The sequence below is a fragment of the Crassostrea angulata genome, unplaced genomic scaffold (assembly GCF_025612915.1).
Source record: "Crassostrea angulata isolate pt1a10 unplaced genomic scaffold, ASM2561291v2 HiC_scaffold_66, whole genome shotgun sequence".
Lineage (NCBI taxonomy): Eukaryota > Metazoa > Mollusca > Bivalvia > Ostreida > Ostreidae > Magallana > Magallana angulata.
The window spans coordinates 155,223-181,521 of record NW_026441621.1 but is presented as its reverse complement, the minus strand read 5'-3'; the positions used below and the strand labels follow the sequence as shown (position 1 = coordinate 181,521).

Here is a 26,299-nt window from a genome sequence, read left to right as displayed (position 1 = left end):
CAAAAAAACCTCGGTTGAAATTCATTGCTCATAATTAAAACCTCAAAACACTACAGACTAGAATATTACTGCACACTGAGGGACTAGTAAATGTGTTTGTTACTAGGCTAGCATACCATTACATTCGTTGAATATATTAAATTATCTTTACAAGAATACTACTAGCCTGGAATTTCAATTGAAATACACACAAGTGCCTTTACTAAATTTACATGCATAAATTGTAAGGTGACATTTTTATATGTTGAGCAAATAACTTTCGAGGTGTGCTAAAAAGCACAAAAACAAGATGTTTTGAGTTCTTCATAATGATGTAATCTAACAGCTGGATAAACAAGGAAATTACCATTTATAGAATGTCAAGTTTTATCCAAAAATATCAAGAAATAAGGAAATAACGTTATGAAAAGGAAATGTTAAATTTTAGCTGAAAACTGGTACAGTGCCAGCTCAGACTAGTATATTACAACACACTGAGAGACTAGTACATATGTTTGTCATTTTACATAACAATGACTGCCTGACTCTCAAAACACAGACATGTCATTACACAGACTGATGTATGCATCAATTTGAAAGTATTAGTTTACAAGGCTAGCATATCATTACAATATTAAAATATCTTTAAAAAAAAATTACAAGCCTGGAATTTCAATTGATATACATGGAAAAGTGCCAATATTTAATTAACGTGCATAAATTTTATATGTTGAGCAAATATTTATTTATTCCTTTCCTTTTGTAAGATTATTGTAATTCTGTTTTAGACATGCCATGTATGTAAAAACTCGTCTATGCTCTCAGAGATCAGTGAGATAACTAAAGAAAGGTAAACTTGTGAATTATGATTTTTAACAAATGAAAATTTTGAGAATACACATTCTGTATACCGGTACCAGGAAATATTCGCCCACTTATTTTTTTCACCCCTTTTGCCATTGTTGTCAATTATCTTTCTTTATATGGGGCAAAAATAACCCTGTATATATTTAATATGTCGATGAGAGAAAAGAAAACCAAACATTACATTTGATTTTTCCTGTTTATTCATTAATCCATCTTGTTTTTTGTTTGAATAATGGTGGTCTGTGATATCATTTTTAGCTCACCTGAGCTGAAAGCTCAAGTGAGCTTTTCTGATCACATTTTTTCTATCGTCCGTCTGTCTGTCTGTCCGTAAACTTTTCACATTTTCAACATTTTGTCAAGAACTACTGGACCAATTTCAACTAAACTTGGCACAAATCATCCTGAGACAAAGGGGATTCAAAGTTGTGAAAATTAAGGGCCACACCTTTTTATCAAGAGGAGATAGTTAGAAGTTATTGAAATTTTTTTTTGAAATTTTCAAAAATCTTCTTCTCAAGAACCATAAAGCCAGGAAAGCTGAAACATGTGTGGAAGCATCCTCAGTTAGTGTAGATTCAAAGTTGTGAACATCATATCCCCTGGGGGTAGGGTGGAGCCACAATGGGGGTCAAAGAATTACAAAGGAATATATAGAATAAATCTTTAAAAATCTTCTTTCCAAAATTATTAGAACAAAAAAGCTGAAACTTGTGTGAACGCATTCTCAGGTAGTGTAGATTCAACGTTGTGAAAATCAGGACCTCCGGGGGTAGGGTGGGGCCACAATGGGGGGTCAAATTTTTACATAGGAATATATAGAGTAAATCTTTAAAAATCTTCTTCTCAGAAACTAATCAGCCAGGAAAGCTGAAACTTGTGTGAAAGCATCCTCAGGTAGTGTAGATTCAAAGTTGTGAAAATCATGACCTCCGGGGTAGGGTGGGGCCACATTGGGGGGAGTGGTGTTAAAGTTTTACATAGGAATATATAGAGTAAATCGTTAAAAAATCTTCTTCTCAGAAACTAATCAGCCAGATGATTTTTTATTATTGTTAAGACTTTGGCCCCAAGACAATCCTTTGGCCTCACAAGAAGGTTCAGAGTTTGATATATAGAGGATATCTATATTGTGTGATTTTATATTTGCTTTATCCAACGAGTTGAAATGGTGTATATATTCGCGAGGCTTGCCGAGCGAATATAACCATTTCAACGAGTTGGATAAAGCAAATATAAAATCACACAATTATAGATGTTCTATTTATCTCATACAGTTTGATTTATATTATGAAGCTTTTGAGACAGTCCCTTGTGTGACCCAAATTGTTTTTTTTTTTCAAAGATTAAAAACGATGATGCAACGTTGTGTTATGCGGCTATTGTGACCTTGCGCAATACAATTTAGTACGTCATTCCTGAGATAAATCTAACTGTTTTAATGTAAAGTTTCACTGAAATAAACCTTAAAATAATTTTTTAGCTCTAGATAATTTTTCTTAGAGCTTATTTACTTGATTAAATGGAAATGCCGATTAGAAGACTTGAATGACATACACAAAGTTGCAAATGCTCGTTAGTTTGAATTGACTCGAACGAAGAACAGTTGTTGATGCATGATGTTTAAAATAAAACAAACACTAGGCTAGCCTTATGATTCGAAATTGAAAATAGTGAATAAGGATGCTTACTGGTGGTGGAATAAAAGTCTCATGAAACATTATTTCGGTAAGTTCTTGTAGGCTATATAAACACAACCAGAGCGCTCTGTTTTCATCGCGTAGTCAGGATGAACTCCTTGATAGTTAGCGTAATTTGTAGTTTTATAAACTTCACAAAGCAAATTGAAAGTTTGAAGTGGGCTAAATTTATCAAAAATCTTGACAAACAAGAAAAAAGGGTCTTGTGGTTACGGTTATGATGAATAACTTTGCAAAAAAAAGTGAGGGGGTGGGATTATAATGATTATAAACATAAGAATATTCAGGTTGGAAAATGGATTTTATTTATACAGGATCTACAAGTATTATTGTACATTGTCCAGATAGTTTGTATTATGACTCCATTAAGCTGATTTTATCATACCTAATGTTCCTCAGGTGATCGATGTGGCTAATGGGCCTCTTGTTGATTTAGTTTCCAGAATAAAATGGTGAGTTTTGAGGGAAGAATTAAGAACAGACGACATTTGCCGGCGGATAATCAGCAGTATCAGAAAAAGACCACGAGTCTCAGTGGTTCAACTTCATGTAAGTCTCAAATTCAAATATTTACCATGTATATCAGACCAAGTCCTGGCAAGTAAGTATATATGTATGTATACAGGCGTTGTTAGAAAAGTTCGGGGACAAAGTGAATTACGGCAAAATTACTGTGTACTTTATAGGATGGTGTATATTTAATGAAATGACTGTCAATTGAAAATAAGTATGCAAAAAATCATATGAATTTGAAATATTTTTAAAAAGATATAGTGGGTATTTCTTTGCATGAATTAGATTTACTGAGCACCATTTCATATTTCCACGACATCAGGTGACGTCATGGAACTAAAAGTAAAACCTGTTACTCTTTTTCAAAGTAAAAACCTTTCAGTTCCACACACTTTTCAAGACATTTAACCCATATTTAAAATACATGTTCATACACATGTACCATTATTAGGGCCCCGCAAGGATTTGCGGGTGCCCTATAATAATCACTCTGTCCGTCCGTCCTTCTGTCTGTCCATCTGTCACTCTTCCGTCCACAAATTTTCTGTTTTTTTCTAATAACTTTTTTCATGGTTGCCCAATCAAGTTCAAATTTGGTATGGTAGTTCAGTAAGCAAAAATACATATTTTGATGCTAAGTGTGGTTCTCTATGTCTTCTGGTTTGGAGCTGGGGTGGTGGGGTAGATTCCTTAACTATGCATAATAATGAATGGGCAAAGAGAGATAACTGCTGAGAATGTTACCATTGTATACTTGGAAGGATGTGCAATATTTGTCCTTTGGGATTAATTAACCTTCCACAGGAAGAAAATAAAGAAAAGCTTTATCTTTTTCTGTCATATTGAGATTAATTACTGCACTGCCTGTGTCTGCAAATGAACTTTGTTTTGAAGTTAAGGTCAATTTTGAATGATGTGTAGTATTGTGTACATTCTTTGAAATATGGATTTAAAATATATAATATTCATACTTTATTTGGGTTAAAATACCGTACACAATGATTTATGATAATTTTATTGAATTCTAAAATCAAGATATATATTAAGATATCCTTTTTCAATAATTATTAATTTTATTTTTTTCTGCCTTTATGCTGTTAATCAGATAATAACCCCATTCTGTCATTTCTGAAAAAAAAATCTTATTGTAAATTTAGAAGAAAAGCATGAGAGAGCAGAACAATTGATCCCCTGGGATTGATTATCTTGCCTGCTGCAGAAAATTTAGAGGCTTGTCTCTATCTGTCATATGAAGATTAATGAACACCTTTGTCTGCAACTGATGTTTGTTTTGAAGTTGAGGTCAACCCTGGGTGATACAATGTATTTGCATTCACTTAATTAAGGTATCACACCAGTAATTGTTTTCACTATATAGCACTATAGAGGGGAAAAAATTCTTAAAAATCAGTTTGTATTCCTCATGACAAAATATTCGGAGGAAATGTTATTTGTTACCTATCTCATCAGCAAACACCATAAAAAGGGCAAGCGATACTGCATTTTCTCAAAATATCTAGCTCCAAACAGGTCTACCCTCAAAACCATGTGTTTTCCATTTGTATGTAAACAGACTGCACACTCCCCAGGAAGCTGCTGCATGTGCCCTGAAAGAAGTAGTCCCTGTGAAAAAAGATCATCACCTAACAAAGTACATGAAATCACCAAATCCCCAAACCCTGTCCCCAAGCTCCCAATATTTCTTTATCTATTGAGGATTTATCTCCCTTACTCAGACTGAAGAAAATAGCACAGATGAAACACATTTGGAGCCTCACACCATGCATGACCTGAAGCCAATTTTCATCCTTAAAACAACAAGATACAAAATCACCTTGGTACCAAATCAGAGCATATACATTTTTCTTTAAATCAAAATAAAAATATTCCATTAGAGTCACTTCATTATGCAATCATTGCATAACAAAGAAGAAATTTACCCCTATTGTTCACACATTTCATAACTATATTGTGAATTATCAGGTCAAAAATGAAATCTGTATCTGGTAAATTTATATATCAGGTAAAGCCTGTTTGCTTGTCTACACACTGCCATACTCACTTTTATCTAAAAGCAGCATGGTAACACAGGACAGCCCAAATGATATCAGTATTTAATGGAGCTCAGATCTGCTCTGATAACCATAAATCTTGCTTTGATGATAAGAAATGTAAAAGAAACAACTGGGATGCAACTTCATTCTGTGATTTCTGTAACATTCTATCTGTAGAGCAAAAGTAGCCATGAAATTTCAATTGGACACACTTAATTATACCCCTCATCAGGCCATCCCTATATAATTTGAAGAGAATTACTGATCAATGATGATTGACACATGTTAGATAATTTACAGCAAGAGCAATAAGCATATACATGGAGTAATTCAATAAGGCAATGCATTTCTGATGCATATTTACAAGAGAAATCACATAAGTGCATGCCATATCACAATACTAAAAAAAGAATCATACCAACCCCCATAGTTGTGGATATGGGTGGGGCATCTATATTGTACCCATACATGTTGCATGACATGATTTCATTCAAATTTTGATTTTCATTACTAATTAGAATAGGACAGGTGTGCTGAGGTTACCATATGAAAAATAGTAATATCTCCTTCTAAACATTTTAACAATGACTAATGTTTCAATATCTTAGGTCATTCAAACATAAATATCAGTATTTGTATTTTGTATATAAGGAACTCCCCTCAAAATGTGGGAAGAAACTGATTTTTTGGCTATAATGCATAAAAACATGTTCTGGTAAACTGAAATTCATCAGTTTTTAAGGATGAAAAGCTCCTAGATTCAATCATGATGATAGTATATACACTTGACTCATAATGACCTCAACTAAATGCATGAAACCTCTTTTCTACACAAAATATGCATCTGTGTGATCTTGTAAATGGTGTTAAAGCATGTTTTTGCCTTAAATGATTACAAATGGATAATTCAATGTAAAATATGTATACATACACATAGCACATATTTGTCCAAATCCTCTCATGCCTTGAATCATGACTATGTAGGAAATGAAATGAAATCTCACATAAGGTGAGCAAAAATCAAAAAAATTAAAGTTTTTGTCAAAATAATCCTTCGTTAGAGTGTTAATGTTCTTCGCATTGTTTCGCACTTGTCGCTTAATTCTGTAACTTGCCCGTAAACCTAAATATTGGTCATTCGATGAAAAACTAGTCGCTGCGTACTCTTACGACAAAGTCTGGGGGCACCATATATGACAGCGATCACTGATCTGCACACTTTTACAGCATCTAGAACACAGAAACCAATATTCTAAGCTCCAGTGACTTCATATCATTCATTTCAAAAGGTTTGTATTATCATATATTGAAAATTAAATGTTTTCCACACCAAAAATCATCATTTTTCATATTTTTTTCATTACAAAATTGTAAAAGCATTTTTATATCTTCAGACTGCAGAAACTAATTTCTGTCAACAAGATTTGACATAAAATACTGAAAACTTGTATCTGCATGCATTTTTACAATTTAACACACAGCCCTTCAAGGCTTGCATTTTATAAAACACCTGTTTAAATCTTTTTTAAATACACATTTAATTTAGTTTTTTTTTATAAGACATGAGGTTATCCCTGTTTTATGCAGATACAAGGTTACTATTTAGAGATTTTGGACATTTAGGAATTATCTTGAAATTTTAAAAATACAGTTGTTACTTATAATTTTAATTTATTTTTTTTACCACCTTATATATATTGCAGTTCTTTACATCTTATGCCGGGCATTTATTTTTCATCATTGTTAATATAAGAGGATGGAATTCAAAGTTTTTTTCACTTCTATATATTAATTGTCATAGCGGGGCCCTTCCTGACTGGTCAGTATTCTAGTTTGTTATGTTTTTGTATAAAGTCTTTTGTGGCATATCGTAGATCATTTAGGTCCAAAAATCTCTGTCCTCACAATTTTGACTTTAGATTTGAGGAAAAAAACGAAATCCTTAGGTGCAAGATCCTGGCTGTATGGGGGTTGGGGTGCTGCAAGAGCTCAAATATCAGTTCTTCAATCTTTAAATGTCTGTGATTCTAAGCATAAACCTTTGTTCTAAATATAAACCCAGCATATATTAAAGAACCTTTTGATCTCCATCAGATTTTCCTGCATGCACTCAAAATTAAATGTAGGCCAGGTGCTCCAAGCTGTCAATATACGTCAACATTTTTGACTTATTTATTTTTGAGCGTTGTTCGTCCAAATTCGGCGATAAAAGGATCAGAAGTTCTTGAATTTAATTGACACTGTCGCAAAATGACATTCATAAGCGATTGAGATGTCATATAAAATATCGTTCATTTTTCTGTGCTAAAACGGTACATTTTCTTAATAAGGACGAATGCGTACAAAACATAAAAAATTGAAATTCTGACATGCTCTGTGAAGCATATCTTATCAAAGTAACTAAGCTGTATATTTTTATAGTGCATTTAAAACATACAAATCTTTACACATTTCTTAGAAAATACGTCAAGTTTAAATCTGAAAAGTTTTGCTGGTATCATTGCGAATAGTCCACTCACAATCGAACTTGTCCGCGAACTTTTCAAACAACCCTCGTATATATTGGACAGGTAAATAGTTAAGGTACATTTATTTCTGAAAACTGCAGATTTTGGGTGGCATTGTTTTGATGGAAACCTTTTACAATGAAATTGCTTTCTGTGAAAGCATTGAAATGCTGTCTTCTTGTAGAGGCTAAGTATTTTATGGTAAAAAACAAAAATGAGACCATACATAACTGACCCATTGTTTTCTTGCTTGTAGGTGTATCCACTCTGGATAATCGTAAAATAAGTTTGACGGTCAGTAGTCTTGATGCTGAGGAAGAGGTCGTTGTGTACATGACACTGACCAACACACGCTATCCACTGGGCCTCCTCCCTGGTCATGTGATCAGGTTCCGTAACCTGGAAAGGAGAGTGTCACGGCACGGCTCGGTCTACTGTCAGTATGTAGTTGTCTCTACCCTAGAGATCCTGGTGGCAGGGACACAGCCACTTCTCAGGTAAACATACCTGAAGTTAGATACTGTAGTTTAATCAATAGACGTTGAAAACAAATTTTCGTGGATTTTGTTGTTAAGTTTATCAATGAAATTAACTGTTCATTCAAGTGCAATTTCTTCTAATGATTTGTATTGATAGGGTCATTGGCCATGAATTTACGCATCCTTGAAACTATGCATTTCACTTTATTCACCAAAATTGATACCCATGAATATTTATGAAACCACAGTATAGTCTAATCACATCAGAATTATGACACCATCTGATGATACTGTTTATTATCTTTATCCATCAGTTTTACTTTGTTGATGCTGTTATTTCAACAGAGTGTGATCCAGTTTCTAGGTCACCTGCGGTCTTCCAAATCCATCAATTCTCTTTAAAATTGATGATGTAGTTAAACCTTTCTCCTTACCATGAAGGCACATGAGGCCAGTGCTTATTCCCGATTTCCGGGTTTGGGGCTGATGGACCTCAGAGCAACAGTTCCATCCAAACAAAATCTATTGCACATTAAAAGTTTCACGTGGTTTTTGGACTTATTATCCTAAAGTAAAGATATATTCTATGAACATTTTGATCCCAAAAATTTCCTGAGACATATTACTTCAGATGTCATTACTTGTTTATCATAGCATCATTTTGAAAAAATGTAACATTTCATATTTTTCATGACCCTTTTATAAAATGATAAGCAGTTTCATTTAATCACTTTTATGGTCTAAGAAGATTTTATTAGGACATACTTTTAGGCCTATACATTCACTCTTACAGCCCTCTACATTTCAAAAACATTTATAAATGTAAAAGCTCAAAAAACAGGTAAATATATTTATACAGACCTGCAGATCAATATTAGATGATCAAAGAAAAAAATCAAACTAACTGAAAATTGTTTATCATCGAATTAACAAAAAAGTTGAGGTAGTAGAAATTAAAACTAATTCAAAAGTCTTTATCATTAAATTAATAAAAAAGTTGAGGTAGTTATTCCCCCTGATATATTGTAAAACAAGGGGAAGTAATTCAAGTTCATGTGTTCAGTGACATTTAGCTCACTCTATAACATTGAAGGTAATCATGATTTAGTATATATATATAGTTCTTTGTACTATATATATATGTAGTATGTGAATATGTAATAATTCATTTTAAATGAGAAAGTGTAAAAAAAAATTTACAGGTTATTACAGTTATGATGCGTGTTGAAGCTAATCTGAATTTCCTCTGTTTATAAATCTTTGAGTGGTCAAGACAAGTCCAACCACTTTATTCTTATTCTTTGTTCTTATGCACACTGACTAGATGTAAAAATCTGAAGGAGCAATTGTCATTATGTTTATTAGCAGAGCAAACTTGCATATTCATGTCAGCAATCATGCTCATATCAGTCATATGTTAAACACTTAATTAATATATGCATAAAAGTTTTACCACAACAAGGTGTTGTATTACTGTTTTTTGTTGCGTACTCCATTTTACTTTCCTTCGGTCTCATCTAAGCAATAAAAAATTCAATTGCAAAACCAAAAATTTATCCTTTAATAAATTAATAAGTTGCAAAAAATGAGTGAACCAATTTATAAATCAAAATGCAAATTTTGCACCCACGAAAAATAGTTAATAGTTAGGCCTACCTGTTATAATGCGTTACCTGGTATAATGTATAAGTGAGGATATTTTATACCATAGTAGACTAGTAGTACACTATGCATGATCTATATGAACGTTGTGAATAGGTGTAAGTATACTAGTATTTATGGAATACGTTAATTTTGTCAAATCTTGCTATTGGTAGGCCTACTCTACCGATAGCCATTCAGAATCTGACATAGACATTTTGCCCTCATATATGTACTTGTTATAAGAATGTGCAAATATGTGTATACATTTGTAAATCCCAGCATATTTTAGATATTAGGTAATTGTTGTATCTTCTCGTTTTATATGAAGAGAGGTAAAAGAGCCAGAGATGAAGGACTCTCTATGGGAAAATGCCCTTACCCATCATCTGTGTGAAATCTGGAGACCCCCAGACATGTCAATCTTTCAATGTGTTACGCATATCCATAGGATAACCAAGCTGTCCTTTAAAAGCATGTGCCTTAACTGTAATTCCATCATATATAACGGAGAGTGTGAAAATCACCTTTGTAATCCTGATCACGGCACCAAATTTTCAGCTTCAGCAAGGTAGGTACCAGTTGTACATTTAGTGTATTTTAATGGAATGTAATATTACTGTTAAAGTGTTTTTTGTAATTAGATATGGTTTTTAGTTTTTCTGTAGATGATGGAACATCTTTTGCCAATGTGAAATGTTATTCTGGGGTTGTTCAGAAACTTCTAGAACTCAGTGATATAGAATGGGTGAATTTGGAGGAAGCTGTAAAGCTACAAGGAGACATATTTATAACCTCAGTAATACATCTTTGAATATTTTATTTTTTCAGGACAATTGATGAATATATTGGTTTAATTCCATGACAGTTATTTTATATTTTTGTTAATATCACAATATAAATGCTATTTTTTTTACTTTACAGAATAATGATAATGGAAGCAGTGTTGAGTTTTTCCTTCAAACCTTACGTGGAGGAAGTCATCTCCATTTGCCCAAACAACTTTTGTTAAAGCCAGACAGACAAACGATGTCACAAGACGTCTATTATAATTTGGATGCAGCCTCTTCATCAGGTGAACCATAATTTAAGGACTTTCATCTAATAAAAATTTTCTTGGCAAATGGCTTATAATTCGTGTTTTGTGATGTCATATTTTGCCATCTTGTCTTGCCATGTTACTCGGTCGCGATGAATTTATCAAATATTACGCAGCACATAAAATAAGAAATAAATGCATAAAATCCAAAGACCACAAAAGGAATACCACACGTCGGCCACGAGTTTCAGGTGTGCAATTTGGTGTACCGAAAACGAGGGGTTTATATACCGGTGTAACAGTGGCTATTTACGAGTGGTGTTCAACCTTAAGATTAATGTATTAAAATATTCATATACATTTATTGGTAAAACTGCTAAAAACAACCCTTTCCCGGACTCATCCCTGGCTTGACCAATCTCTTTTCTATTCTTTATTTACATATATAGCTTCCACAGTAAATGCATTCATTTGTAAAATATAAACATGAACCTGTAGCAAAATAGAATTTATTCATGTTCAGAATAAGAGATCACGTGTCATTTTTTTCTAGATTTTCCAATGAAGGCAGTAGACACGGGTTATGGACAAGTGGAAACAAAATGTCTGCCGATCCTCCACCTGACATGTCTGGACATCCGCCAACTCGACGTCACTTCTTACGTCATGAACAATTTAACTTCCTCAATGTAAAACAATTTTTTGCAAAGATGGTTAGTCAAACCTGCCCTAACAATACAATGTACTCTTTTAAAGGACTCTCTAACATAATAGTTAAGATTGTTTGTTATGACCAGTGAATCTCAACAAAGTCTGATATATCCGTGCCATCTTCAATAGGTACAGTCTGTGGCTTCCTCCGTGTTTAACGGTTCCCTCGGATCGTACAGCGACGGGGCGTATAGAAAAATACTGAGAGTTCCGCATACACAAGCCGTTGTAAAAATATACAAAAACAGACGGTCCATCACCATCGCAACATACTTCCAGTCCCGTTCTTCCTGTTATTTAACGATAAAAAGGGGTATACCATTTGATAAAGTTAAAGATGTGTTTGTTACGTTAACATGTTATACATGTATTGTTTTAAAAGTATATTTTCCAATCGCGCATCATAGGCATGTTACTGAGAATGAGTAAATATTGAATACTTATAAAACAATGTGTTTTCTTCGTCATTATGTTGGTGTTCTCTGAATGAAACTCACCAAGTTGTCTTTATCTGCGCTCCTGAGGTGGTCGGCTACAAACTTCACTCCGGACAGCGCCTCCTTGACTTCTGGCGGATATCTCTTCATTTCGTCGGATTCGTGGGAGTCTGAACACATCAAACAGCTTTCCCTGGACTCGCAGATCTCTCCAAAGCCCCGACGATCCAATCCCTTGGATTCCCAGATTTCCCGGCGCTCCAGTCCGTTGGGAGTTCGCACACTAACTGTAGGTTTCCTGTCAATGTCGGGGCGTTTCATCAACAAAATCTTTGGAAGAATTTCTGTAAACACTCTTTTGATCCATGGACTCATTCGATGTGTGGAGGGTTTCCTGAAGTGTATGCCCAACGTGTAGACCGCCAGGAATATTGACAATGTCACAACTATCATGGTAAAGAGGAGGTATTTCCCGATGAGTGGGATGACAAACGATGTTGGAGGGTTGATGTCTGACAGTAGGAGGAAGAACACAGTGAGGGCCAGGAGGATAGAGATGGACAGGGTGATCTTCTCACCGCTGTCTGAGGGCAGGTAGAACACCAGCACCGTCAGACACGAGATGGATAAACATGGCATGATCAAATTCAGGGAGTAGAACAACGTCCGGCGACGGAGCGTGATGTTAAAGGTAATATCTGGATACGGTTCCGGACAGCACGGATAGAACTTTTCTTTCCGGCGGGCCGTGACGTTGATGATGTCCCACTCCACGTTCTGATAGAAGTCCTTGAGATCCACCCCTCGGTCGATCACCTTCTCCTTGGTATCCTCGTAGAACACGGCTTGTGAGTCGCACAGGTGCTGCAGGTCCACCTCGTGACCGTCATAGGTCCATGAACCGAACTTCATGAAGCACTCCTGCATGTCGAACGGGAAGTACTCCACGTCGATAGGGCAGTAGGTCTTGTAGATGACTGGCGGCTCCCACACGATCTTCCCTGTGTGGTACACGGTGGCTTTTGTTTGCAGTGTCACCACAAAGTCGCCGTCAGCACTGAAACATATCAAACAACAATTAAAAAGTTTCTTTTCATTAGTAGTTTACTTTTTCGTTCTATATTATGGTTTGTCAAGGACGCAATCGTCAATTCAAATGGAAGATGCATAGGTAGTTAGAGGCGGAAGGAGATATTTGTAAATTTTGCAAGAATTAATATAAGCTCGTTATATCTATATGTATTATTATCGACATTTTAGCGTCATGGTCGATGCTTCTGACAACCAACTTGAAACATGGTACTAGTAGTTGCATTTAACATACTAGTATATTTTGTAAATAGACAACGCCCTACTTGTTGTAGATGACTATGTCAGGCCGCCAGAGGGAGTCGGACGGGATGTGGGTCATGGAGATTCCACCATACAACCGGGGGTCCCACCTCAACCGGGGGTCCACCCACTCCTGTAAAATAAAGAGAGTTTCACCATTAGCTTCCTGTAACATAAGCAAGTGTCAATATTCGATTCCATGATATGTGGTGTCCATGACAACAAGAAAGCAGGTATATCTATGCTAGTTTCCCAGATGCATGGGAGAATTTACACAAAATTTATGTTTACCTGTCTCATGCCCGCATACCTATTAATTTTAAGTGTAAGTGTTAACCTGCCCTTGCCAAAACACCTAGAATTTGTCTTATGCCCATACACCAAGTAAGTGTGTGTTTACCTGTCTCATGCCCACACACATTTTAACTTTAGCGTAACCTGTCACTTGCCCACACACCTATTCATTATAATTGTCTACCTGTCTCATGCCCACACACCTATCAATTGTAAGTGTTTACCTGCCTCATGCCCACAGACCTAGTACTTGTTTTTACCTGTCTCATGTCCACATACCTTTGTCAGTGTATGTGTTTACCTGTCTCATACCCACATGCCTGTTACATGTAATTGTAAGTGTGTTCCTGTCTTATGCCCATATACCTATAAATTGTAAGTGTATACCCGTCTCATGCCCAAATACCTTTTACTCAGTGAGTGTAAATGTTAACCTGCCTCATGCCCACACATCTATTAATTGTAAGTGTTTACCTGTCTCATGCCCACACACCTAGTACTTGTTTTTACCTGTCTCATGTCCACGCACCTATTAATTGTAAGTGTTTACCTGTCTCATGCCCACACACCTAGTAATTGTTTTTTCCCTGTCTCATGCCCACACACCTAGTAATTGTTTTTTCCCTGTCTCATGCCCTTACACCTAGAAATTGTTTTTCCCTGTCTCATGCCCACACACCTAGTAATTGTTTTTTCCCTGTCTCATGCCCACACACCTAGTAATTGTTTTTTCCCTGTCTCATGCCCACACACCTAGTAATTGTTTTTTCCCTGTCTCATGCCCACACACCTAGTAATTGTTTTTCCCTGTCTCATGCCCTTACACCTAGTAATTGTTTTTCCCTGTCTCATGCCCACACACCTAGTAATTGTTTTTCCCTGTCTCATGCCCATACACCTATTAATTGTAAGTGTTTATTTGCCAAGTGCCTACACACCTAGTAAGTTTACATGTCTCATGCCCACACCTATTAATTAAGTGTAAGAGTTTACCTGTCTCAGCCATACACTGGAGGTCATTATCTGGTTTTTTTCGTCCTGAAAGACAAACAAACGTAAGAGAAATTTGTGGAATTGACAAACTTTTGTACCAAAGCAGGATTTTCGAAGTGGTTCGTCTTGGTAGGAAATTATCACCATTTCATAAGCAGGTTTTACGGAATCGTCATATTTTTCGGACTTATTTGGGACACGGAAAACTAGGACTCCTGCTAATGGATCACATTAGATTATTAAGCCATTAAACCATTACTACGATCTTCCAATGATCATACATGTATGCAATGTAAGAATATGAATTGAATTGAATTTTTAAATTATTTATTTTACAACGATTGATAAGCAAGTTCTACAACTTGTTTTAATATCTCTCGTTGGTACGGATGTTGGCGCGAGGGGGCCATTGGTGTGGGAAGAAGCCGGAGTACCCGGAGAGAACCCTCGTCTCCAAGCGGGCGACCGCCATTCCCTATCACATACAACCACTGTCGATCACGGGGATCGAACTCGGGTCGCAGCGGTGAAAAGCGAGTGCATTGTCCACTACGCTACTTGGAATATGAATAGAATTTAATCTTCTTTCGGGTGAATTTCCACCACATACTGTGGTTTTATCAATATTCGTTGAATTCCAATTTTCGTGGATTTCGTTGTTAAGTTGATCCAAGAAACTTAATGTTCATTGAAATGCAATTGCTGTTAACATTTTCTATTGATAGGGTCATCTGCCACGAATTAACGTATCCTTGCAACTGTGATTTTCACGTTATCCATGAAAATTGAAACCCTTGAATATTAATGAAACCACAGTATGTATTATCAAGAATTCCATTTTTTATATGTCAAGATAAGAAAATGTTTGCTGCGAGAAAAAGGCACGTAGTATCCAGACTCATCCAAAAACTCTTGACAAGCACAAGAAAAGTTATAAATTTAAAACTTTGGAACTTATATTTAACCTAAATGTTCCACACAATCTTTGACCTTTTCTTTACTGTCGATAAAAATCATTCTTTATTACAGTAAAACTCGGTTATAGCGAAATCCTAGGGACCAATCGTATTGCTTCGTTATATCCGTAATTCGTTATATCCGTATAACGAATTCGTAAAAATATTTAAAGCGAATTCACTATATACATGTTTCTTTCACCAGGATATAATATTTGCTAGTTGAAGGTTGAATTAAAAAATCATTTCTTTGATACCTGTAATGATCAGATTGTGAATTGAAAAAATAATATGAAAAAAAATTAATTCAAGTTATTTTATTAAATGGTAGTAGAAATTTTTCTAAGCTGTAAATGAATTCGTTATATAGGTGTTAAATTTCTTTATTATTCACCTCTATGGGACTCAAAATCAGTTCGCTATATCCGGAAAATCGTTATATCCAAATTCGTTATAACCCTAAAGATTTGTTAAGAATGTTACCGGGGATTAAAAAAAACTCGCTATATCCGTGTTTGTACTAACGAGTTTTACTGTATACTTAATGAGTATCTGCATTACAGTGCGTATATACATCTACAACCCGGTAAATTCAAAATTAACAGGGCATCAAGAAGTTGGAGTACTATTCGCTGTTCACTTTTTATTTTTCGAATACCGAAAAAGTATATTCTGTGGTCGGTTCACTATTCAAATTGTCGTAGAGAATTCTAATAAATGTAAAGTCAAAATCCCATAAACTTCCTAATATTATCCAAAAAATCAGTGATAAAGTGATATTTACATTTCCAACTGTCTTTGTCTGAGATAACATTACGAATCAATTTTAAACCCTAAAACCCAATATTAACTTCATAAAACATGAGTGACATATAATGGGCGTGTCTTATAGCATAACCAAAAAACAGTATTTGGAAATAATATAAATAATAAGGAATCATTCTTTGAATATAATGTGATAATTTCGGTCGGTCAGAGCATGGTCAAATCTATCATAAAGCCCAAAGCTGAAATGACCCGACTATAAGAAATGCATCATTTAGTATTGCAATGGGAATACTCTTGAAGGAACTGGCTAACACCCTGGTCTCCATATTCAAGCCTTTATATTTGGTCAGGATGGGGCCACGGGAAGGACCATCTGATCCTCAAAAGGAATAGGGTTTAAATAACCATTAACAGGCATAGGTAGTCTGAATGCCAATTTACCACATGACATGTTTACAAGGCACAGATTTGAAATTGCAGCGTTCTCACAAAAACATACGAAAGGATTTACCTATGATGACAATTGTCTTTTACAGTAGTTGTCGTCAATTCTTAGCTACTTTTTAGTATCTAAAAAATATGTACTAAATAGATTTTATTTTATCAGAATCGGCTATCCTTGGTGTTCAGCAGTTTGAACTTTGCAGTAACATTCCCCTGTCGGTGTGGTATGTCCTTAAAGCATTCCCACGTGTTTACTGATCTCTGTTGAGTAATATCAATCAATGTGTCTTTAAATATACTCTTAAGATACTGATGGTGATGATGCGCAATGTCATTGAAACATTTACACAAGTTAAAGGTCAAGAATCGACTGCTGGTCGCTACTACTCGGACATTCTCCCCGCGCGGTGTCACGTTTATCCACAATTTTACAATTTAGAAAGGATAAAAGGAAACTCTCTGATTAGCTTCCTCAGACCAGACTCCGATTGTTTTGTAGCTTGTGGGGGTTCTCATTACGGTGGGCTTTTTGTGTGTGTGGTCTCCTAATTTGAAGATGATTAAAGTAGATGTACACATTAATATTTCTCTGAAGTCCGACGTTTAAATACCTTTCAGCCCGACCATAAGCCCCCAGTGGGGAGGTCACTCACTTGTTCATAGAAAACACTTAGTGAACCGTTATTATTAATAAATTATTATTATTCGGAAATAAGCATCTAATTTGTGTTTTCTTTGACATAAACAATGACTGGCGTTCTCTTTATGAAATTAACCGCATTCAATTTAGAAAGAACCACGCACGCTTGCTTAGGTATGTATAACAGTAAAAATCGGATATAACAAAAAGTTAAAACGGATATAGCAAAATCTCGGATATTGCAAATATTTTTGAATCCCCGGTAAAATTCTAAACATTATTTGTTAATTAAATGGTTTTAACGAATTCTGAAATAACGAGTTTACGGATATAGCAAAATTAACACTATTTTAACGAAATTCTTTATATTTAAAAAAAGATTGCATTACCATTACGATTTCACCAGGTTACGATTTCTCCTGACAACTCTTTGCACGCCATCTAGCGTTTATTCAGTGCATGACTGTTGGTTTTGCATCGATGATCGTTTGTTTTGCATCGGTGTCTGTTGATTTTGCAAAAGAGGCTGTTGGTTTTGTTTTAGCTGGTCTGTTTCATATTTTAGCATGTTTATGAAAATAAGTTGTTCGTTTTGCATTAAAGGGGCATGGTCACGATTTTGGTAAAAAAAAATATTTTTCCGATTTTAATGTTTACAATGCTTCAGTAAGGCATTTTTAATAGGCAACCAAAAATTTAGTGCCATTCGTTGAATTATATGCGAGTTACAGAGATTACAATTCTTTGCTTTTGTTTACAGTATGAATCTTAGAGTGAAAATTCAAATTTAAGACCTGAAATGAATGTGTTAAACGTTAGGAACTGATTATTTATGCTTAGAATAAGTAAGAAGACAGACAAATTCGCTCAAAAAAGATTTTTTACATGTATATTGAACTTATGTAAACAAAAAACAAGGCACGAGCCTTGTTTACATGACAAAGAATTGTGAGCTCTGTATCTTGCTTGTAACTTAACTACTGACTCTCAAATGTCATTTGATCATTAAAAATGCATTCCTAAAGCATTGTAAATAATAAAAACAGAAAAATAGAATTTGACCAAAATCGTGACCATGCCCCTTTAACGTCTTTTTTACCCTTTCCGCCGCCCATATATGTGTAGGTAGTAAAAAATTATGAAATCAGCAAACTTAGAAAGAGATCAAATCTCATTGTTCATCTATAAGAACTCCAACATGATCATAGGCAATGTAAGGCATTTTGTTTTATACCAATTTTTTTGTCTATTTGCATTTTAAATGAAAATTACGCATTTGGTGCTGAGTGAAAGGAAATCTAGTTCTAGCGACCGAATTTAATAGACATTCACCCATAATACAGTTACCTGCATAGTACCGTATTTTTGATGCAATAATCAAGCCCACGTTTGGTCAGTATGAATAACACCCATTCATCCGCCAATGGATTGTGTTCTGTGACAAACTGCATGCGAAAAAAAAAATCCTGGAGCTCATCAACGGTTTTAGATGGAAACAATTTGATTGGAATGGTTCACTGATGTTTGCTCAGACACAAACTGCTGAATAAAGAACCCGGAGATGAAGAGGATGGAGAGAAATCGTTGAGACGTGAGTGACAGAAGGCGACACCAGCATAACCAGACCTTTGATTTGAACAGGCGGAAGTCTTAAACCAAATAAAACGAGGGGGGGGGGGGGGGCTAGTTGATCTACCCATTCGGCGCACCTCGGCCGATTCCGGTATCCTACATCAAAATGAGATGAGGTACGAATCTGCCGAGGTGTGCCAAATGTTGATCTACCGTATTAAACAAGTGTCATCGCCTAAAACATGAGATGTGTGCATATACTTTTTTTTTACTAAAAAGTCGTCATAGTATTACACGCAGTAAAAATACATTTATACAGATTTCTTTTTTAAAAAAAACTATGTGAGTGACGTCACCCACTCCAACTACTGGTCCGAATATCAATCCGGAAATACGTTCTAAAGAGCTTTAAACATATATAATAACTTGATTTTCTTTAAGTGTGTGTGAAATGGCTGTCGATTTTAATTTTGATTTAGATTAAAATAAACTAGAGTAGACTTTGTTCAAATACGAAATAAAAACAAAGTCTTATTCTTCAAAGTTTTGCAAGTGCTCCGATTCGATAGAACAGTCTTACCAGAGGAACAATTTGTCGTTTTGTTTTGAGTTTCAAGACCAACCACAGGATTCTGTCGATATAATACCTATAATTTACATGTTCAAATCAAATAGCCTCCAGACTCTGCTATTTGCTTTATAATTCATTAGTTACTACCCCTATAATTAAATATATCGATAAATTCTCAGAGATGTTGATAATTATATGTGCATGCAAAAGTAAATATGAACTAAAAATTAGAAAGCATGAAATATTGATGAGTCATTTTTCTATAACAATAATCGGTACTTATTACCTTAAAAAACGGAAAGTTTAGTCTTTTGCGTTTCGAATTTGTGATAAATTTTGGGGACCCTTTGCTATGCATAAAGATTCTCTTCTTTGTGTAGAGAGGCGAATGAACGGGTGGTTCGTTCGGAACGGTTCCAAATATCGAGGCACGAGGAAGAACATTCACCTGTCCACCAAAACGAGTACCATACAAATACCCGTAAACGGTTATAAAGAGATTCGTGATCAGATTAAAACAGTAATAATTATAATGCATATTTTTATTCATAAAGATAAAGGGACATTATAAGTCGTAATTTTCCACAAAATTTCCGACATTCCCAAAGTCTAAGTGTTGTTTATTGACGTGGTGCATTGTACTAAGTTTGAGCGTAGCTAAGTTCTACAGGTACTAACATGACGTTGTTTTTCGTTTTGTCAGAAATACTGTTGCATTTACTATAGATGATTCGTGGTTATGTGCAAAGTATATATGATGCGCTTATTTACTTTTCTAAATGAACGTATAGGTTAATTTCACTGTTAAATATGAATAACATTTCAATGTTAATGACTACTAACCTGTAACATGTAGCCAATGTAAGCACATGCCTAAACAGTTTTAAAAATAATGTTATTTTTTTCTATGCTCGCAACAACCTTTTGCGTTTACTAGTATGCTGAAACATTTCCTTTCCACTACCCCCAGCTTAAGCCTGTCTCACACAGAACACGGTTGGGCACACGGTTCCAATACGGTATACTCGGTTATACACCGGTTGACTGGTACGAGTATTGAGCTCCAACCGTGCCTGGGGATGAGTTGGTAAGATTTAGACTCGAATGTAGCACGAGTATGTACGAACAAAGCACGGATATACTCGGTCAAGCAAGGTTTGTCACGGTTTGAACACGATTTGCAAACGATTGTTGTACGATTGTTGTACGGTTCCAAGTACGGTCTAGTACGGTCTGTTACGGACTAGTACAATTAAACACGACTTTTACTCGATTAACTGGACATTTACAGGGTTTACATACGGTCCCACCGACGTTTGTTCGAGTTATGCTCGAATTATCTGTATGTGTATTTGTGTCTGTTTTGATATAAATTGACTCGTTTTGATGGCTTGGCTTCATAAATTTTCGAATTTTCAACAGAGAAGTTATAAAAATGGCAGATGACAGAATAAGGGAATTAGAAATCATGATAAGACTGATAGACATTGATATTATTCATCAGGGTCGACAGGGTCAACAGGTTGAAGTGGTCGGAGGGCCTTGGTGGCCATTTTTGTATTCTCTCTGGGAGAATCTTCCATGGTGGGGATTCTTTTGGGGACCTTCTTCTTATTTGGAGGCATTATGTAGCAATTACTCTGATGTTTCAAGGTGTCAGCAGGTAGTTGTGTTTTCTGTTGTGTTCGAGTGCTGTATGATCAAACACAAGCTTTGTACAGACATAGAGACCGTGTCTGGTCGTACTTGACCATGTATAATTCGTACTTGAACCGTATTGGTCGTATGGCGATCGTATGAAACCGTATTGGTCGTATAAAACCGTGTGTACACTCGTGTGAATCGTACGGTGATCGTGTGACATTCGAGTGTTAATCCGGGTGTTGGATGTAGGACTTGGGAACGGTTTCACACGATTCCATTCGATTTATATACGATATTGACACGGTTGAGCTCACTCGTGGAATGGACTTCACGTGCGGTTGTATATACGGTCTCGTACGGTCTCACACGGTCTTGTACGATCGCTAATATGATCATACACGGACATGGCACCCGTGCCAGTTTTTTAAAAGTTTAAAATATCATACACGGCTTTCACGGATACACTCGAATGGCCCGAGTGTAAGTCGGATAAAGCCACGGTTGGTTCGGTTGTATGTACGGTTTATACGGGTGGCCAACCGTATAAGCCGTGTGTTCTGTGTGAGACAGGCTTTACGCACATAATGCGCCCCCCCCCCCCCCCCCCACCTGCAAAATTCAAATCTCTTAAATTAATTATAAAAATTACCAAAAATATTGCTCGGAACATCCCCCGGCAAAATCAAATAACCCCCATTGGAATTTTTTTTCTGAATCCGTGCATCCATACAATGTATATAAACTTCATCCTTAACAAACTGCCTAGAACACAATCCTATTTAATGAGATTATACCTACTACGGTGGGAGTCTTTCTGAGTTTATCATTCCTTGTGGCCACCCGACCCGCCACCACCCTCGCCTTTGTACATGTACAGGAGTCGAATTCTCAAATTGATTATTTTAGTACAGTGCAACCATAAACATAAGAAGTAAAGTCTTACTACTCGTGATGCACTAGATACCTGTCCCTGGGCAAGTGTAGCTCGCTGTATAGTGATACTATCGATGTGTGTGATGATGTTTATCTTTGTTAAGTGATAAACAGATGTGACAGATAACAGTAAGAGATGGATTCTTACAAGCGGCTTATATCGGAGCAATCACGGTAGATTTAGTGTACTTTACCTCTTGGAAGAATGACAAACACTCACCAAAAACCTTGGAAACTAATTATTTAGATAGATTTATTCATTTTAAAAACATTGGGGTTTTTTAAAAGGCTTTGATGCGAATATTTGAAATTGTTTCATGGTTAAAAATTATGAAAATAGATTCTCATTTGTTATCCGCAAGGTGAATAATTTGAAAAAATCTACATGCATTTCTTCTTTAAAATATATTTTTGCATACTTATATCTTTCATTCGTTTAAGTCTTGTTTTCCAAATAAAAAAAGCACTATTTAAAACATTCGCTTTGAGAGACAATCACAACCACTAACAATTATTACAATTTATTGCCTCATACTTACCACATCCAGGAGCTGAGACAGGCGCATGCCCAGTTTGACTGTTAGCTGGACCGTGTTGTTTCCGGTTGGTCTAATTAGCTTGCTGTACTTTTCGCTGAGTAAGAATTCGTGGAGTTTCTTTTCCGCGGGTTCATGGCCGCGAGTCCCCAATCCCAGAACAATCACCAAAGCACTTGCGACTAAGAACCACTTCGAATCCATTCTCAAATCCATCCTCCTTCAAGCGTTTTTAGAACGACACAGCCTCGCATGCTTGACACTAGCCTATATCCCTGTACGACTTATCCGACTCCCGGGAGAGTCCATTTGTACAGCGACAGTGTATTCATTTCAACAGTAATCCTGAAGGTGTTAAATGAAGCAACCGATAAATTATTTATTTGTTTTGAATAGTTAAGCCCAATCCCGATTTGTTGGGTTAGCCGCGATACACCGCCATAGCGAAACACGTGGATAAATAGTATTAGAGGTTTTTACTGACAGGCCAGAAGGTTGGTATATCTATCAAATATTGCATGGTCAGTGCGTTCGGGAGAGGTTATTATCCGATAAGTCCCCGATATGTTGCTGCATAAGGCGGAGCGATCTGTATCAGGCCCTGACTGACACCTCCCTTGTTGCTTTATGTCAGAGGTATGAAGCTTGTGGGAGTAGGTATCGCTAATTACGTCTTGGTATCTGATACCTTTCATCCCTGTCTAAACCTTGGCCTCCGATTCTTTTTTACTCATGTAAAAAAAAATAACATCAGCCTCAAGTATGGCAGAGGAAAGCCAGCTGTTGGGGGCCTTTGATAAAATGTCTTACAGATATTGTTTGAACAATAGAGAAAGTTGTGTTTCTTGTTTTTGTTGTAAGTAACAGCCGGCGACCGATATATTGATCCCTGTATTTAGAGTGAACTATGACGCCGGAAACCTCTGACGGATTTGACTGAAGTTTCATATTCAATTGTTCCGCTAAGCTCCAGTATCTCAGTGCTGTTGGGTTGGTCTCTGTTTCTGCAATTAAATGCCTGGGTGCACGTGAGGAACGCGGGAAGTGAAGAACAGGAAGATGTAACAAACAAAAAAAAAACTTCGCCAAAAATATCCATTATGTTTTGGTTAGCACTATTAATTTTTGCAACATTGAGCTCATTTACTGGTTACACAAATAATATGTACACAACTTTTGAACGGTGCCTGGCGCACATGGAACACAAATTTTTATCAAGTTTCATTAAGATAATTTTTGTGCGTGTTTGGTCTTCGATGTATAACTTGTATGTAAGTGCGCAATATTATGACTAACAATGATCATTAGATGTTATCCTTCATTGCGACCTCGGCAAAATGGTCTCTACATCATCCAGAATAGACCTATTACGTCCTGTAAATCAGAAACCCCATACAGACGTTTTATAGCGTTCGTGAGTTCGGACATTGAGACTTTAGATCTCCACTGTAAATCAAATCCAGCTAGATGCTTTAAATTACTAAATATCATTTTTGAATAGTTCTGTGATTTTGTGCCTTATTGATGGCGACGTAATGATATTTACATTCTACTGAGTGTTTCTATTTTTTTATGAAAACAGATAAGCCGTGTCTAGTCTACAAATAAAAAGCGGATATATAACTAGTTTGATCAAAGACAATTTTAAGGACAATTTGACAGCATATTTAAACAGCAGACACAATCAACAAAGTTAAAAATAAACCTTTGCAAATAATTTAAGGCTTTGTGCTAAAACTGATTATAATGACATATTTTCCATTTATTTTGTTTATCAATTATCAACATAGCTATCGGTATTATGTGTGAAGTTAGATGAATGATTTCATTAACGTTTACTCTGCGTAATTATTGAAGGTCGTTCAACATGTAGATCTATATATAGCTTGAGCAAAGGAAACGGCGAGGTCCTCGGACTAGGCGGACATTTTGTCCTTTCTGAGCATGGAATTTTCGAATAGTTGATATTACTGTTTCCTGTTACTATTTGTTTATTATCTGATACCACGTTTCCAAAGATACTAAGTTTCATGCAATTAAATTTAACCTTTGAACTCTCTAAAATCTAAAGTGTTGTCCCTTTACCAACTTTGATCTCTTGCCATTATTATATTCCACCAGGTACCAATGGCCTTTTCTACAAGTTGTTTGTTTTGCTGATGTTATCATCGCCAACGCAATTAAATTTGTATATTTATGTTCTTTGAATTGAGATTTAAATTATTTAGAAATTGTAAATGAATAATAATAATAGTAATTCAAACACAAAACACAATTAAATACGCTATTTTTATCTATTCAAATATATAATTCAAATGATGAGATGCAATGATGCTTCTAACAGACAACAACAGACAGACGGACGGACAAACAGACAAGTAAATAAAATCGGGGACGTTGGCATCAAAACAAAAGTAAATGACCACAGTACTTATTCCTTGTTTAATCACTATTAAATATATAAATCTAGTTTTTACCTAATAAAAATATACATTGTTTGAAAGAGGAATCTTGGTATGTACTGTGAATATGTCCCAAAAAATGTGTACAGTACGAATGTATAGTTAGTGGTGTACAGTGTTTACATACAGTCAGTGCGACTGTACAAAGAGTGGAACACTGTTTTAACGTCCAGTAAATGTGACTGTACAATAAGTGGTCTACTGTTTTTACGTCCAGTAAATGTGACTGCACAGTAAGTGGTGTACTACTTATACGTCCAGTAAATGTGACTGTACAGTCTTACGTCCAGTAAATGTGACTGTACAGTAAGTGGTGAACTGTTTTTACGTCCAGTTTATGTGACTGTACAGTAAGTGGTGAACCGTTTTTATGAGCAGTATATGTGACTGTACAGTAAATGGTGTACTGTTTTAGGTCCAGTAAATGTGACTGTACAGTAAATGGTGTACTGTTTTTACGTCCAGTAAATGTGACTGTACAGTAAATGGTGTACTGTTTTTACGGCCCGTTTATGTGACTGTACATTAAATGGTGTACTGTTTTTACGTCCAGTAAATGTGACTGTACAGTAAATGGTGTACTGTTCTACGTCCCGTTTATGTGACTGTACAGTAAGTGGGGTACTGTTTTTACGTCCAGTTTTTGTGACTGTACAGTAAGTGGTGAACTGTTTTTATGACCAGTATATGTGACTGTACAGTAAGTGGGGTACTGTTTTATGACCAGAATATGTGAATGTACAGTAAGTGGTGTACTGTTTTATGACCAGAATATGGACTGTACAGTAAGTGGTGTACTGTTTAAAGGTCCAGTAAATGTGACTGTACAGTAAGTGTTGTAGATCGATCAGTATGTACACAGGGTGGTTACAGTACTTGTAGATTCAATCAGTATTTGTTTATATATTGTCTATGTTCCCTTAGTGACTATAAAATCACAACTAAATGTTGGTATGATAACAATGTATGTGGGTATATATTGTTAGTATTACAACAATACTGTACAAGTCGGTATATGTCAAGTTATTTAGAAGTAACAGTGTTTAGTGTATCTAGTCACTTTATATTCCGAGTATTTACAGTTTATAGAAATGCAGAAATGTAGAAATGATATGTTTGTATCAAAAGGTAACGTCAATATGTAATATAGAAACATGACTTTGTAAACCCAGTATGTATAACGGTATGTAGGGTCAATATACACAGTATATATACACAATCAGTACA

At 35.7% G+C, this 26,299-nt stretch overlaps 2 protein-coding genes across 4 annotated transcripts in view; one reads left to right on the top strand and one right to left on the bottom strand.

Annotated features, from left to right (window-relative positions):
* The window catches only part of LOC128168884 (CST complex subunit CTC1-like), a 43,596-nt gene extending 32,095 nt beyond the window's left edge, over positions 1-11,501 (top strand). For 2 of the 3 annotated variants that reach the window (XM_052835031.1, XM_052835032.1), the window contains exons 18-24: positions 768-829; positions 2,983-3,095; positions 7,877-8,117; positions 10,072-10,311; positions 10,398-10,539; positions 10,665-10,815; positions 11,333-11,501. In XM_052835031.1, the coding sequence (XP_052690991.1) occupies positions 768-829; positions 2,983-3,095; positions 7,877-8,117; positions 10,072-10,311; positions 10,398-10,539; positions 10,665-10,815; positions 11,333-11,472 (1,089 nt within the window). In that variant the 3' untranslated portion in view covers positions 11,473-11,501. The remainder of the gene's footprint in view (positions 1-767; positions 830-2,982; positions 3,096-7,876; positions 8,118-10,071; positions 10,312-10,397; positions 10,540-10,664; positions 10,816-11,332) is intronic. The other variant, XR_008241474.1, reaches the window with a different exon arrangement.
* Positions 11,502-11,607: 106 nt separating this feature from the next.
* Positions 11,608-23,141, bottom strand: LOC128168885 (acetylcholine receptor subunit alpha-like 1). Its single transcript, XM_052835033.1, has 5 exons — positions 22,614-23,141; positions 14,547-14,591; positions 13,283-13,392; positions 11,988-12,984; positions 11,608-11,780 (listed from the first exon to the last, which is right to left on the bottom strand). The coding sequence occupies exons 1-5, from the start codon at positions 22,824-22,826 to the stop codon at positions 11,613-11,615; spliced, it is 1,533 nt and encodes a 510-aa protein (XP_052690993.1). The 5' UTR covers positions 22,827-23,141; the 3' UTR covers positions 11,608-11,612.
* Between the last annotated feature and the right edge of the window lie 3,158 nt (positions 23,142-26,299).